Source organism: Lycorma delicatula, chromosome 10, assembly GCF_047948215.1.
Source record: "Lycorma delicatula isolate Av1 chromosome 10, ASM4794821v1, whole genome shotgun sequence".
Classification (NCBI taxonomy): Eukaryota; Metazoa; Arthropoda; class Insecta; order Hemiptera; family Fulgoridae; genus Lycorma; species Lycorma delicatula.
Window position 1 is genome coordinate 54,365,042 of NC_134464.1, and position 16,950 is coordinate 54,381,991.

General features: G+C 29.2%; 1 protein-coding gene across 2 annotated transcripts in view; it reads left to right on the forward strand.

Annotated features, from left to right (window-relative positions):
- Window positions 1–16,950, forward strand: part of LOC142331498 (acyl-CoA:lysophosphatidylglycerol acyltransferase 1-like) — an 88,957-nt gene that overhangs the window by 47,015 nt on the left and 24,992 nt on the right. For both annotated transcript variants that reach the window (XM_075377443.1, XM_075377442.1), the window contains one exon: window positions 7,040–7,226. In XM_075377443.1, coding sequence (XP_075233558.1) covers window positions 7,222–7,226 — 5 coding nt within the window. In that variant the 5' untranslated portion in view covers window positions 7,040–7,221. The remainder of the gene's footprint in view (window positions 1–7,039; window positions 7,227–16,950) is intronic.

The window sequence follows — 16,950 nt, forward strand, 5'->3', positions numbered from 1 at the left end:
TCTTATTATTTCTCTTTAAATAAATATTATTGATGAAAAAGAATTAATAACTAATAAAAGTTTATCACATTTTATACCAAAATTTCCATATAGTAAATAGTACTTTAAAACGTTTATAGCACTAATATGTTTTTTTCCGTATAGAACTAGAACAGAATATCTCAACAAATATACTAATAAGAACAAAATACTACTATATAACAACCAAACAGGAAATCAGGTTTTACCACAGATCTGGAATATATGTCTAATAATGACGTAGGAAAATAAATACTGATAAAGAATTAATCTTATCATTTATTTTATGATGTACTTTATAAATTCTCTGTTATTTTTGTTGGACTGCACATAAGAGTTTGAGAGAGAGAGTGTGTATGTGAGTGTGCAGATGTGTGGTATGCGTTTGTAAGCAGATTTATATAGCTATAAAAAAAACGCTACTGGTTACATTCACAAGACAAAAGTTTTTTTTTATTTAAAAATGTTTACATGGATTAAATTAAATTGTATCGTAATTATTCTTATTAAATTATAGTTCTGAATGCTCTATTATAAGTGATAACATTGTGTAGTTATTCTATTACATTTCAATATGTTACTGAATAGACAGAATGCAGAAATTGCATCTTTCATAAACCCCCACCAGAAAGTCATATAGTGTGAGATTAGGTGATCTTAGAAGCCAGAACTGAAGAGCCAGGTCTTCATACCCGATGTGTGTTATCCATCGTTGAGGTAGAAATTCATTCAGATAGTGTCAAACATCTAGGTGCCAACAGAATGGATAAATCCTATGAATCTTCATTTACTTGAAGGAAAAGCCAGTTTTTCAGCATGTCCTGGTATGTTATCTCAATGCCATGTGTTCCATGAAAAAGAATGGTCTGTAAACCAGGGGTATTCCATTTTAACTCAACAAATGATCAGTGCATCACTATTTTTGATTTTAATAATATTTGATATATAACTACCCATCTTGTAATGGCCAAAAATATTTTTTTTATTTTTAAAAAATGTTTTTCTTGAGTAATAGTTGATTTTCTAACTCGCCAACAGGTAAAAACAGCCACTTTTTCCATCAGCTCTAGCATTCTTATTTTTTCATTGTGTAGTTGGTCAAAAATGGCATTTTGGAAAGAGTAAAAATGGAACTTCATCTTAGTGTACTCAAAATTAATTTTGTTACTTAACCAAATCTTGTAATGTTTACTGAAGTTATGTTTACAAGTTGTTTTTTTTTTTCAAATTTTGGGCCTAAAATAAATAATGAAGGGCTTAGGGTAACAGGCCCTGTTTGTTACCTTTTATCTCTTGGGTACTAGAAATACTTATTAAAAAAATTTGACTGTTACCAAGTGCCCTTCATTAAAAAAAATGCCTGCCAAATCGTAAGATTTTGAAAATGTCTCATTTGTGGGGCCAAAAAACCACATGTGGAACAGGAAGCAAAATTCTGAAATGTTTACTGTAGTAAGTACTTTTTATATACTTTAAAACCATATAAAATTTATTTTGCTACTCAAAGGGGTTGATGAGTAATGAATCCAACAAAACTTCTATAAACACTGTTCCTTCTAACCATAAGCAATGTATCTAAAAATACAGATGTTTTGTATTTTTTTTTTCAGATTATAAAAATTACAACTTAACTCATTAGAATGAATAAATTGATAATTAATAAATAGTCAATTACAAAATGATAAATAATAATTACAAAATTATCAACAATTCAAATACATAAACAAGTTGTTCAATTCACTTTTGCATTATTTTACTCCTGCTACTGGAAGTTATAAATAAATCTTGCTCTTTTTGATAACAAACTTAACTAACATAACTTAGTGCTCCTGCCATTGTTTTTATTGAGTAGAACTGATAAGTCCTCATTTATCTTCAGTAGAATGTTGTGTCCTCTTCCAGTAGTTGCTAGAAGAAGCTCTGAAGGCATGAAAATCTTTTAAAATATTTTCCTGTTGAACCCATGTTTGATTATCCCCCAATGATTTCTTGAATGAAGTACCAGGATCCTGCAGATGGAAAAAGTGTATTCTATATTCCTCTTCATTTTCATGTACTTCAATGAATTCGCCTAATGACCACTTACCATCGTATACGCAGCAGACATAATTTTTACATTTTGGCTTTGGTAAATCTATAAAGCAATCAGAAAATTAATGTCCTTGTGTACTGATACTAACGTACATATTTGTGATTTAGAGGTTGCCTGGACTTTCAGAATATATTTCTAACTTGTTGGAACGTAACTGTGAAAGGTTCTTGTTTCTGGGATTGCCGTGATTACCTGATAACAAGCACTGAAGTATTCTTCAGTCTCTTGAACATCTTTATTAGAGCAAAAATAAATATTATATTTTTAATATTGTCTGCAGTAATTGTACATTTCAAAAGGTGTAACAATTTGATTGTTGACTGTTCTTTGAAGACTTGATTTAGTCACAGTCGTTTTTACAGTTCCACTAATACCATCACATGGTCCTTTTTCATGGCATGAAGAAAAGAAAATGATGGTAACAGTGTTTTTACTTTATTCATAACTTGCTTTTGGAAGCAGAAGAACAATGCAGTACTGTGCTTCAAGTACTCACTAATCACACACTAGCTTTTTTGGCTTTGTAATTTTCCTTAATTTTTAAAATGAGAAATGGATGTACTGTGGCATAAGTTTTTGACCAGTGATATGGCTGGACTTCATCCTGTATCACAAAAGGAGAATTTTGAGAGAAGTCTCCCATTACAATACATTCACCTTCCAATAAGTTTTCCTTTTTAATGTTGAGGAAATTAGTTTGTTTCTTTGCAACAAAGTGATGCCCTTTTTAGATTATTTAAATTTTGAGTAGTTATCTAACTACTCTTGAAATGGAAGAATTTGAGTAGTTGGTTCAGAACAGTCAACAGAAACCCCAAACTGAGACTGTACAAGACTACATTTCATTTGCACTCATACAAAACATCCTTATTCATCCTCTAAAGTATTATATGAACGGTAATTACTGGAGGCTAAACAGGAAAAAGAAAGAAAGGTCAACAGAAACCCATTGTTTGAAGATAATTTCAGGATCAAAATCATCGCAATTCTCATGCAGTAATCTGAGCACTTGACAGTGCTTGGACATTTTTCACACTGTGAAAACATGCACGTTTCATTTTTTACATCACACCATGGTTCAAAGGAGAATTTTTTAATCAAATTCATTTTTAGAGCAGATAAGATGAGTTTTACATTTTGGTCAATAACACACACACAGACAGAGTGAGTACCTGACCCACCAGCCAGAACCCCAAATTTAGGTCTTAAATCAGCAAATTTTGAAAAACCCAATTTTTAAATTATGTTTTTCTTTGAAGGCTGTGTATAGTTACATAATATAAGCCTGTTTTGAATATTAATTTTCTTTCCATCAGCTTGTATTACAGACATAATCCTTCTTGCTTGTATTCATTTGGATGTGCTCATCATTCTGGTAAAAATCTTGGACATATTTAATAACATTTTCATCAGTTATGTGACTAGGTTTCTTTTTGCCGATTTGTGGCAAAATTCCACTTGTTTGGCTTGACAAGCTACTTACCGACTAACATTAAACTCATTTTAATTTTTTGAATCCTCCAGCTGCTTGGTAATAAACTTAAAATATTAATTTTTTCCTGGTTTGATGTAACTGTTTTTATTTTATTGATTAATTCTTCATATTTCCTACCTAAATCAACATAATTTTGTAGTACCAAATCAGTATCTTCAGTAGAAACATTTAAATCAAAGGAATCATTTAATTTATTGATAAATGACTTGGCTATTTTTGTATTTTTTTTAATTGGTTCCTGTGTGATGCTCGATAATTTTTTAACCTTAATGGGGGGAAATGCCAAGTGCTGAACAAGCTTTATTCACCAACTCGACTATAACACATTGAGGCTCAAATATATGTTGACATTCCAGTTCGCTTTCTATATCATCTTGTAGTTTTTGTATTTTGTTTAAACATTTTGGACACAGTGGCTCTGCTTGGAATTAATTTTAAATTTGGATTGCTTGTTGGAAGTGTCAAAGATAATTCTTGAAAAAAATTCTTAACCGGTTTAGTGTGACAGCTAATTGGGTCAGAGTAACTTTTCCCATTAATATGAAAATATTTATCTAAATATTCAGTTTTATGAAAAGTACAGATATTTTTCTATTTCAGTACATCCACTTCTTAAAGATATCAATGTTATTTGCTGTTCAGTAAATTAAATATAATGCAACACTGAAGATCTATTATAAGTCAATTTGTGACATACTCTTTCAGTGTGAATGCCAATTGAACAACCCAAATCCCTTTTATAAAATGTAATTATAAAACTACCAGTTGCACCTAACTTTTTTTATCCCAGTTTCCCTACAGCTAAAATAAAAATTTCTCTAATTAATAAAATTAAAAATAAAAGATATCGCATAAAAGAGAAGTTCAATGCTAATAAAATTACTTTATAAACAGTGTTCATTACCTAACCACAGTATTAACACTAGCAACAATTTAACATATCACATTGAAATCAAAACAGTATCTGAGCCGTCTACATTGTTTATATTCAGGATTATGCAAACAATCATGTCCATACATGTCTATTCACTGTTTAAACATGAGTTTGTGGGTATGAGTCATAGTTAAGTAACAAACTTTCTAGAATATAAGCTACCTTATTATAATGTTTCAAAATATTTTGTGTAGTAGGCCTACATTATTATCTGAAAAAATGCATGCTGTGAATTTTTTGGATACATTATTCACCGTTAGAAGGAATGGTGCTTTTAGCAGTTTTGATGGCTTCATTACTCATCAACCCCTTTAAGTAACAAAATAAATTTTATATGGGTTTAAAGTAAATAAAAAGTACTTACTGCTGTAAACATTTCAGATTTTTCTCACCTTTCCCACATGTGGTTTTCGGGCCACAAAAATGAGATATTTTAAAAATTTTACGATTTGGCAATCATTTTTTTTAATTAGGACACTCGGTAATAGTCCAATTTATTTTATGAGTACTACTAGTACCTAAGAACTATTACTTTATAATACTTTGCTTATAATACTATTACTTTATAATAGAACTAGTACCTATTCAAAGCAGGTTAGTTAAGGGACTGTAGATATTTTTTTTATTTTACAAGTAGGATTAAATTTTTTCAACCGAGTATTTATTTGGTTAAGATGATCTTACCATTCCTGATTATAATGAAACGATTTGTTTTAACCTTATTAATTTTATCTGATCTGAAGGTCTACTCTGAATTTTTCAATTTTTTTGAACAATTTGTGTACAATATGTAAAATTTTTTCTGGACTATAAATAAACTTATTTTTCATGTATATTGGTAAATTTTCTTGTGAATCATTTTATGATTAAACCACTGTAATTGACCGTATGTCATCATTTTAAGAGGTTGATAAGAGGTTTCTTATCAGTGATTTATCATAATTAGAACTGTCAGATATATACATATATTTTTCCAATCTCGAATAACTTTTTTCTTCTTTTTTCATTAATTTTAATTAAAAATATAACAGTAAAACTATTAACACAACTCATGAACAGAACAACACACTTTCAAAAGGAGCTTAAGATAGAAGAAGCTTGTTGTGTACTATAATAAATATTTAGGGCTTTATAAACAGTTATAAAATATTCAATAGTTTTAAAGATCCCTCAAGAATTCAACACTTTTCATTATTTCATTAGTACCCAGTTTAAAGTGAATACAAATACTAATTTGCAGGACATACTAGCCAAGGGTAAAATCAGGACCATCCTGCTCTGGGAGCTATAAACCTCATTTAGTAGTTTTTATTTATGAATATCAGTTGAGAACTGTCTATTCAAATGGAATTACTTGTATGGTTCTTAGTCATACAATCATTACATTGTATATTTTAATAAAAAGCAAGAATTCAGTTTTTACAGGTAATACTGTGCTAGGTTGATTGGTTGTTTCCATACAAAGGAAAACTAATAAATATAGATTATAAGGCCATCTTAACATTGCCTTAGAATAATCCAGTTCATTTTTTTTCTTCTAATGATTGTTATTACCAACATTAATAGATAGTACAACCTGTATTCTATTCCTCCTGTAATAAAAGTGAAAAATAATTTTACTTTATATGAAATAATATTTCACATATTTAATTGGCTTGTCAGTTATATAAAAAAAGAGAAATTTCATTTTACTGATGAGTTACTCATATTGTTATGTCTATAGCTAAGAGACATAATGTAGAAAAATCTTCACCATTAATAAACAAATCAACTAGATTTATTGATTATTTTTGAATTATACTTATTTTTATTTATTTATATAGATAACTTAAAAAATAAATTGGTAATTTATTGTTGGTGAATTTTAAAACACTTCAGCAGGTCATTGTTCACTGCTGGTTTGATTTTAAAACTTTCTTTTTCATAGTAGATGAAAATTGATTCAAATATACACTTCCTTTATCCCTGTTTAGGAATTGGGGCTTGAACATACTATATTTATTTACACCTGACTTTGGTTATTAAAGCCATTTTAATTAATTGAAGTTTCATTTTTAGAAAAAGGCCACAAATTTAGCCGAATTAAACAATTTTAGGTTAACAAAAGAGTAATGATTAAAATCCCATTATTTTTAAATTTAACGTATTATTTCACAGAAAATGTTAGATTCAGCATGTATACTGAATTTTATTAGAATATTTCAATCCATTTTTCAGATATGACTGATTAAATAACTTAGATGGTAGATGGAAAATGAAATGATTCAAACATATGTTTAATACTGCTGTTCATAGTAGTATTAAACATACTACAGCAGCTCTCTACACAAGTTAAGAAAATTATTCATTATTAATTTATATTATAATTTTTTTTGAAAATAAAATAAATATAGCTTTTGAATATAATATCTTATACCCATATTATATCTTATTTAAATTAAATAGTCAGTATATTTATTGGTTTTTGTGTTTAGAAAATGTATTTTTATTTTTTTTACAGGTTCTGTTGTGTTGGTTCTTTTATTATGATAAGGTAACAGTAATTGCATTATCCATTACCTATTTTGAAACAAACCAATGTTAGTGATCAACGCAACCAAAGAATATTCCTTTATTAATAAGCAAATAAAATTGAAACGGATGACTAAGAAATATCCTCGGTAGAATTAACATAATTTCATCATGAGGTAAGAATAAGTCAATCTATCGTTAACTTTTTTCTTCTACATTTATGTTTTTAATGTAAAACTTTAGGAAGTATAATTTGTTTCATTCTTTGCCTCAAAGAAACTTTAAAATTGCTATGAAACTGAAATTCTGATTAGGATCAGATAAAATAATCAGGAATCCCTAAAAATGTTCAGTAAGAACATTGTAATGTGTAAGGAGGACTTTTTTTATGCCATTTCTGTCTATTAAAATCTTTTTGATTTTGGTGAGTTTGTATATCAATCGCAGAAATATTAATAAACACATTTTTGTTTCATCATTTTTTAAGCAATTTTTTTTCCACATGTAGGTCAATCTCCACAGACGACCTGGAAAAATCACCATGCACCATTAACCACCACCAACATTACATGTCTTACAGCCCCCTGCACCTGGTTATGGAGAAGACCAAGCCCCCTTGTCAGCCACAGCTTGGCACTAAACTTGGGTCATTAGGCCCCAACAGGACAAGCAATAGAAGAGCTTTCCAACAGTTCATGGATGCCACATCCCTGATGTTAAAGACTGCTATTTCCAGAATTGGCCATCCATAAACCACTCTGGGCCCAATGTAGCCACTCAGTCTGGTTCGTCAGACATGAGGGTTTATGTCTGTTTTCTCGGTACTGTTATGTCTGTTTTCTCAGTACTAACAGCACTGCCACGAGAAGGCATTTGCCCTGATGAGGTCTGCAGACCCCCTCAAGAGACAGAGTTACCACATCTGTCGCCAGAACTTTGGAACCATTGCCAAAGTTGCAGTTGCAGCAACCATAGAGTCTCAGAGACAGCAGCCTGCACAGTAGTACCTCAGCAGATGCTAAGCAGCATCAAGGCCAACACCTCCAAGAGTCATATTACTCCTACCATTAAGAAATATGCTGATACATCCTTACTTCTGCGAGTCATGGCTTTAATTAACTAAAGTTCTAGCATTTAAGGCACTGTATCTCATAAAAAAGGAAGTTATTCTACTACTAAAATAAGAAATATGTGATTAAATGGTTATAAAATTACTTTTGCTGACATCAGAATGTTATGAATTAACATAGTGATTTATTTATATTGAGCTGATTATCTCAGATAATTTTTTTTTAGAAGTATGCTATAAAATATTAATAATCATAATTTAAACATCATTATTTTTTTTTTATTTAACTTCTAATTACACATTAAAAAAAAAATATATATATATATTGTCAGTTTGTTGTGTATTACTAATAATATAATTTATTACAGAAAGGTTTTATAGTAAATTTAGCACAATGTATCAAATTTTCTGTAAAGTATATAAGTTTCTTTACAAATCAGAATTTGTGTGTGATTGTACCAATGTTTCACAGAATTGTATTTAGTGAACTTTGAAGCTTGTAGATTTCAATTTTCACAAAAAAACTTCATTATTAGATAACTTTAAGGCTTAAACAGAAAGTATTTTGTATTTTACAGCTCTGTTTTAGCACTGTCATGCAATATTAGAGAGTTAATTTTGTTTCATTTTTTTAGTAGGGAGTGATATGTGTAATGTTTGCAAAATTAAAGATTTCCTATTAATTGATTTAGTGTTATTTTCATGTTATCTTCACATTTCATACATACAATACTGAAGTAAAAAATCATTTTTTTTATACTTATCATGTACAACCTGATCTATGATCTTATTAAATAAATAAATATGACAGTAAATTACTTCTAATTTACTCAATTGATATCTTTGCTATGTTTTCATTTGAAATGTTTACCATACTGTGATTCCTCCTGATTAAAAAAACATTTTGGTGTTTATTTACTAGAATTTACATTACAAAAAATAATTCAAAGAATTAAACCTATTACCGCTTTCATCAAAAGTTGTATTTATAATTTATATACCTTCAAGATGCAGCTCAACAAAAAATTTTATGAAATGAAGATATAATTTGAAATGAACTTCTTAGAGATTTTTTCTTTCCGATCAGGGATTCTGGATCCAGCACTTCTTTATACAAAAATATTTTTCCTAATTTATTGGCAGAGACAATAGGAAGTTGTAACTAGGCTGTAGATACTACTTCTTTGTTATTGAATTTTAAAATTGCTTCTATTATGTAGCACTTTAATTTTCCTTTATGTCTTTGCTGCTTTATGACAAAGAAATGATGAATCTCATTCCTTTGTTTAATCTGAGCACAGTTAACCAACTTTCTTTAGTTGAACTGTATTTTATTTTTATTTATTATTTTTTATTAATGAGAGTATTCTGTATACTAATTTTAATCCTATTCTATTTCATTTTTATGATTTTTAATCTCGGTGATTTAGTTTTAAGTTAGAACATAAAACATTTTTATAGTATTTTGTATTGTTTTATTGTTTGCCTTTTTATTTGGTGGAAACCATTTATCCTCACTTTCAACTTTTTTTTAATATTGTCGTGCGTTTGGAGCTCAATCAGGATATTGAGAGATTAACAATTTAAAATATAACATAATTACAATTTATTAGTTTAAAAAGATTTGTAAAATAGAACAAATAAATAATAATAACGACAATAAGAACAATAAGCGACAATAATAAACAGCTCACAATAATAACAATAATGATAACAGCAATAATAATAGTAGTAATCACAACCGCAACAATAATAATAATAATGATAATTGTCAATAATAATAATAAACAGTAATTACATATAAAACAGCATTTAAAGTAATTGTCAGGATTTATTTACAGGTGGATATATGTTGAGAACCAGAATTCAGTTCCATTGACAAAAGACATTAGCATGATCGCTAATCTTAACACCTTTAACAACTACTCTTGTATTAACAACAATATTATAATAGTTAAGACAAGTATTAAGTGCTTTCACTGCAAATACCTTTGCTGTTTACTAATAAAATTACCCTAATAATGTATGAATGAAATTTAGTACATTATCTCTTTCACTTAGACTAACAAGTAACTCACCGAACCATTTATTGTTTTCATGTACTGGAATTACTTGTGATGTCACCTTAATCATGTTGAATGTGTAAGCACTAGAAGTCTCTCCCAGACTGACTGTCAACTGGTCTTCCCCGAAGTATTTATACTCCTTTCCTCTTTACCTGCAGGACCAGACCAAACTTGAAGCATGAGAATGATCGTCCATCCTCACATTTTCCCATGATATTCCTACCCTGCTACGGTAATTCTTCTCACAGAACAACATCTATTTAGGTGTGTCAGCAAGCAGTATTACAATGGAAAATTGTTAAATGGACTTGGTAGCTGTACTAAAAGGGTTTCTTTTAGCTCCCTTTCTTGATTCTTCCATTATTATATTTTCTACTACTTTCTTCTTAATTGGCAGGAATCTGTTACTCAGGTCCATTATACCGAACTTGTTACAATATATACTAGAAAAAAGTAGGCCTTTTTAACGCCACAAAAATGTTACTTGGTGTACGTTTCGTTACACATGATTTTGTTAAATGTTTTTGCCAATTATAACTAAATAACATTCATGAATTTAGCATACTAACAACAACAAAAAATTCAGCGAAAAGCTTCAATATCCTGAACATTTTTAGCTATTTCTTGAATTGTGATTTTTTTTAACACAGCTCTAACCCCTGTGTTTTCCTTTTTTATTCCCAAAGAATAAATATAACTTTAGATAAATCATTTGTATCAAGAAGTATAAAACACTCGAATGAAGAATCGTTAGTGCACTGCACCCAGCTGCCCAGTACACCACCATTGATCCGCTCTAGAAACTAAAATAAAAATGTGAGCACATACAACAAACAAACCCACGTGCCATCCTTTTATGGGAAAGATAAAATATATTAAGGATGTCTTTAAGAATTGGAACATAGCCTTAATCCACCCTCTGCACAAGAAAAGAGACAAGACAGATCCCAACAATTACAGAGGAATCTCCCTTCTCAATGTAACCTACAAGATATTTTCTAACTGTGGAAGATCCAAGGCCAACTAGACAAGGAACTGGGAGAATATCAAGGGGGTTTCAGACCAGGAAGAAGCTGTCCAGAACAAATCATAAATTTAAAATGGATAAATTGACCACCAAAAGAAAAGAAATGAGAATTTAATAATATTCATAGATTTCAAAAAGCACATCACTATCCATAGAGCATCTTTACCAAATACCCTTAAAGAATTTGGAATACAAACAAAATTAATAAATCTGATTAAATCAATACTTAAAAACTCAAACTCCAAATTAAAATTTAGAAGAGAGCTCTCCAAACCATTCAAGATAAGAACAGGGCTAAGTCAGGTAGCCGGACTTTCCCCCACTTTTCTTCAACTGCGTATTGGATGAAAAAATTCATGATCGAATGGAAAAAGCAAAAAAAGGCCTTTTTTTAGCATAAAAAGAACTGAAAATTGGGGAACAAATAAAATTGAATTGTCTAGTGTTCGCGGATGATCTTGCATTGCTGTCAGAAAGTTGGGAGAAAACCATAAGACATATAAAAAGCCTCCAGAATACAGCAAGGAAAGTTGGATTGCAAACTCCTATGAAAAGGCTGAAATAATGCTCATCACCAAGATTAATCCGAATCACATCATCTTTAACAACCAAGTAACAAATATCACAAATTTAAATATCTCTGAAAAATAATGCCAAGAAATATAAATAAAAAGCCAACAATCCAAAATGGAAACAATATATTTCGACTTTTATAGAAACTAACATGAGCCACATACAAAAAGAAGTCCCCCTCAATAAACACAAAAATTAAACGCTACAACATACTAACACGACCATAAGTAAGCTATGCATGTGAAACACTGTTCAATCTTAGAAGCAAAAACAAAACAGAAGAACTTCAGAAAGTTTAAAATGTTTGGAATGAAGAATTCTAAGAATAATTTTATTAACAAAAAACATATAGTAGATGAAAAATATCAACTTGTCTGTAATGAAAAAATGAGAATGAACTCTTATTGAGCATCATAAGGAAAAGAATTGTAGCTTTCTTTAGCTAGAGAGCCTTCATTTAGCAACCTCCCAGACTAATCAAGAAACTACTAGAAAAAATAAAGTTAAAAACAACTGGCTAAAAGTAATAGAAAACCACCTTAAAGAACTTGAAATTACAAAAGAACAGATTTTGAACAGGGAAAAAATTATTCTTGAAAATAAAATTAAAAATCAAAACTCTGAAACAAAGACATTACAATATCACAGACGAACAGAGATTCCAAAGGTCTATAAGAATGAGAGTTTATTGGCAAAGAAGAAAAATTCCTGGAAATGATCTTCCCAACATTGACTAGAGGGCCTAAACTATATTAAAAAAAAAAAACAGATGTCTTATGAAGAAACTAAAAGAATTTTAGTATTTGTTCTTAAAGTGAAAATTAAAAAAAAATTCATAAACGGACAGAATTTGTAGAGAATTTAATTTAATTCTAAGAATATTTATTTAAGTACTGTCAGTTGAACATAAAAAAACGTTTAAGAAGTTTGATTTTCATTTAATAAAATATACTAAAACTTGGTGCAAAAATTCTATTTTATAATTTTAACTGAAACAAGAATCATTTCAATATTGGAAAAATCTAAAAAAATAAATAGAGAAAAATTAAATAAGTGATAGTTTAATAGTACTCCTAGCATTATTGAAAATTTCATTATAGAAACTTCATTATATAAACTCATTATTTAGAAATAGTATTGAAAATTTAAACTGAGGAACGTTTTTTCTAAGTAGGCAGTATTATCAGCTGATCAATAATTCAAATTCATGTATTGCATTGAACAGTTTATTAAACCTTTCAAAATTGAAAAAAAAACTCCTATGAGTATGGGCCTTCTTAGTTATTTTATGGTTCATCTCATAATTCCATTTGATTTTTGTTTTTCAATCTGCTTTTTGTTTGCTTGCTAATAAAAAAAATAATATAAATTAGTTAATGATGAATTTTAAATAACTTTCATTGAAAATTAAAAAAAAATATCAAATATAATTTTAATATCTAATCAATCTAATCGATGGGGATTCTACTTAACATATTTTGACTGAAGGTTCCCTTCTAAATTATTGGTTAAAATTAGTTAGTACCCAAAAGTAGTCGGTTATTTCCGCTTGTAAACATTTTTGTAAATTGATTTTTTGAGTTCTGCTTGTAACTTACACGGCTGGAAATCATTAACATATGCCAAATACTTATGCCTAGTGTACTATTTTTATCCTCTTTCAGCTTTAAACGTAAATTTAAAACTAGTTGACGAGGCATCAGTCTAATAACATTTGATTTTTAATAATTATATTTTGAAAAAATCTGATGTGGACACCACATGACTTCCTTGTACGCCTATTTAATTACATATACACATTTTTTTCTGCACTTCATTTAAACTTATTTCATTTGAAAGTGAGATACGAGCCTCGAATTCTTTAATAAAGTGGACAGTTACACAATTGCATTGTGGTGGACACCACATTCCATCACATTTTTTTGTGTTAACCGTACCTGCATTTTATATTAGTTAAATATTAATTTTGCTCCAAGAACTTATGTGGTGTAAGTGAGAACATGTCATCCGTATGGATACATCGTTCAAATCAGACAAATATTTTTTTTTAATTTAAATATAATAATTTTTTTATAATTATTAACCTCTGTAAACATTTTTGAATAAAAATGAGAAGTACATAACATTTTATTTCGCTAATAACTTCTGATTTTTTCATATATTTTTTTAATTTAATTTTATTATTGAATTATTTATTGTAATTTTTTTTACAATCAGAGGCTAATAATTATTAATAAATCAATATAAATTAAAAGAACAGTATATGTATATGAATACGGATTCGAACCGATATGCCTTACCCTTGTGGATCTAAATATTTCATTAATTAAAATTTTATTTGGCTATAACTCTGGAACCAGTGAAAATAACTACCACGTGATATATCTTTGAAAAGCTCTCAATGCGGATTTATTACTGCAGTTAAGAAAAAGTCCAAGATCCATTTCTTTTTGATTTTGGGCTTTTTTTGGACACTTTGGGTCAGTCGATTGTAATCAAAAGGAAAGGTGCACAACTAGTTGTTACAACAGTACTAAATCCAAAATTTCAACGTTCTACGGCTAATCGTTTTTGAGTAATGCGAGATACATACGTACGTACACACAGACCTCACGCCGAAAATAGTCTTAAGTGGATACAGGAATGGTCAAAATGGATATTTCCATTGAAATCTGAAAACGAAATTTTTCTGTATGTATGTTCACAGAATGTCTGAAAAGTTCCTAAACTAAATTTCTGTAGTCGATACAAGTAGCACCACCTGTCGGACAACCAAGGAACTATGTAGTACGATGTCTGACGAGTGTGTATACAAAATTTCATCACGTTTCGTCTCACGAGTCTTGAGTTATATTCGGCCGCGTACGTTGTGTTCATGTGACTGTGCGATCTCGCGACATGCAACAGAGAAGCGCGATAAAATTTTGTGTTCGATTTCAAAAATCTTTTGTTGAAACTTATTCTATGATATAACAAGCATTCAGTGATGAAGCTGCATCTTGTACTACAACATACACGTGATGTTAGCGGTTTAAAGACGGTAGAGAATCGTTGGATGACGCCGAACGAAGCGGGAGGCCGTCAACAGCTGTTAATGACGAAAACGTTGCGAAAGTGCGCGCGCAACTGGTCAAACCGTGAGTAAATTCGTTTAAATCTGAGTTTATTATCTGATTTTATAATTCGAGTTTAAATTTGTATTTTTAATTTGTAGTTTTAATTTAGTTCAGGAACTTTTCAAACATACTGTGTTTATGTAGTTTAACAAATTACAAGGAAGTCATGTGGTACCCACATCAGATTTTTATCTTAATGTTAATATAACTTACACATGATTTTTTTTAATTCTTAAAAAAGATGTATGGCTAGATTTTCCTTACACTTATAGGAATAGCATTTAATATTTACAATTGCAGGAAATACATATATATTTTATAAACATTTTCTGAAATAGAGTGTATGCTAATACATGCATACATACATATAAAAATAATAAAAACCAGAATCAGATTTATTGTGATTGTACTTATGTAATAGAGTACATGTTGACCTTGATTAGTAATGTATAATAATGATTTTATACATAAAACAAAGCTATGTTACTAGTGTATTGAGAGGACCTTGGAATTTTCAATATTTGTTAGAATGATTGTCATGTATGTATTGATTTTGGGTTTGAAGTATGTTTTCTTATATTATGAGTGGAAATCTATTGATGCAGCAAACTAACATAATTTGTTTTCAGTCAAAACAAAAATATTGTTAGATAAAAATCTGATTTTTTATTGTTTTTTCTTCTGTGTAAAGCTAATAAAACTGTTTACTTTTTTGTTTTACCAGAATTGGGAATATTATATTGCTGATTTAAGCTCTTTTGAAAATATGATTTTATAATTTTTTTAAAAATAATTTCCTTTTTTGGTGTTATTTTTTTTCAGTCAATGAGTAAATGTATATATTAGCATCCATCATGACCTTCGCTACTCTACATGTATACTTACATTTCCCATCGCAGTCAATTTATTTTTATTTTTTAGTCAAGTAACTGAAGGCAGATGAAGCATGTTGCATCACACATACAGTAACAGTAGCAGTGGTTGTGTTGGTTGAGTTGCTATGCTGTACATAATCACACCCCGTAAAAGATTGAAATTCAAGAAATCGGAAAATGATTTTTACTTTTGTCTGAAAAGTATCTGAAAGCCCAAATCTATCGTACCCTGTTCAAGGTCACATTTCAAAAATCTAGAAATTAGTTTTTTGATATTCACATCAAGATTACATACATAATAAATCAAGTGTTGATATCAACATTTTTTACAGAGAAATTCAAATAATAGTAAATTTAATTTTTACCCTTTAAACTCAGAATTTCAAAAATACTTTCTTAGTGTGCATTTACTGTAAGAAGAATGTATATACACATTTTCATCAATTTATTTTCAATAGTTTTTGCTGGGCATTGATTATTAATCGCTCATGACATGTTATTTTATAATATACACACACACACTTTTTTTTAAGATTCTGTGTGAAGTCTTATCATCATGTTTTTGGGTGAAATTTTAGGTGATCACTATGCAGAGAAATTTGAGATTAGCTGCGTAAGCAATGTATAGCAAAGATAATATGCCCTTTCTAAAATTTAATGTCATAAAAGATACACACTAATAAGCCAAATTATTTTATAATTTTCTTGGTACTAATTCTTAGCTACTGTTAAGTTGAAACCTAAAAAAAAATTTCAAAAATGTTTTGAATGGAAGCTGTTTCAAATTCTTTTTACTGTAGTTCTTGACTCTTGGCATCTTTTAGCAAAATACATTCCCAACAACTAAATCACAAACTGCATTGTAGGATAATGACAATTTAAAATTTAAAAAATGTTTCAATGAAATGTTTAATTTCTGTTTGTTTTCATTGTTACTAATTTTTCACTAAAATTTACCATGTCAAGAAATCATAAAAGGAAATGTTTTGCCTACAGTAACATGTAAACTAGATAGTTTTCTTCTTAGAAAGTTACTTAAATATTTACTTTCATTTATTACATTTTTTTATTAAAATGTGTTGCAGAGTGCTTTAAATAAATACACAATGATGATCAGCAGTTTTCTTTTAACTATAATTTAATAAAACAAAAAAGAATTTTCATATACAGCATG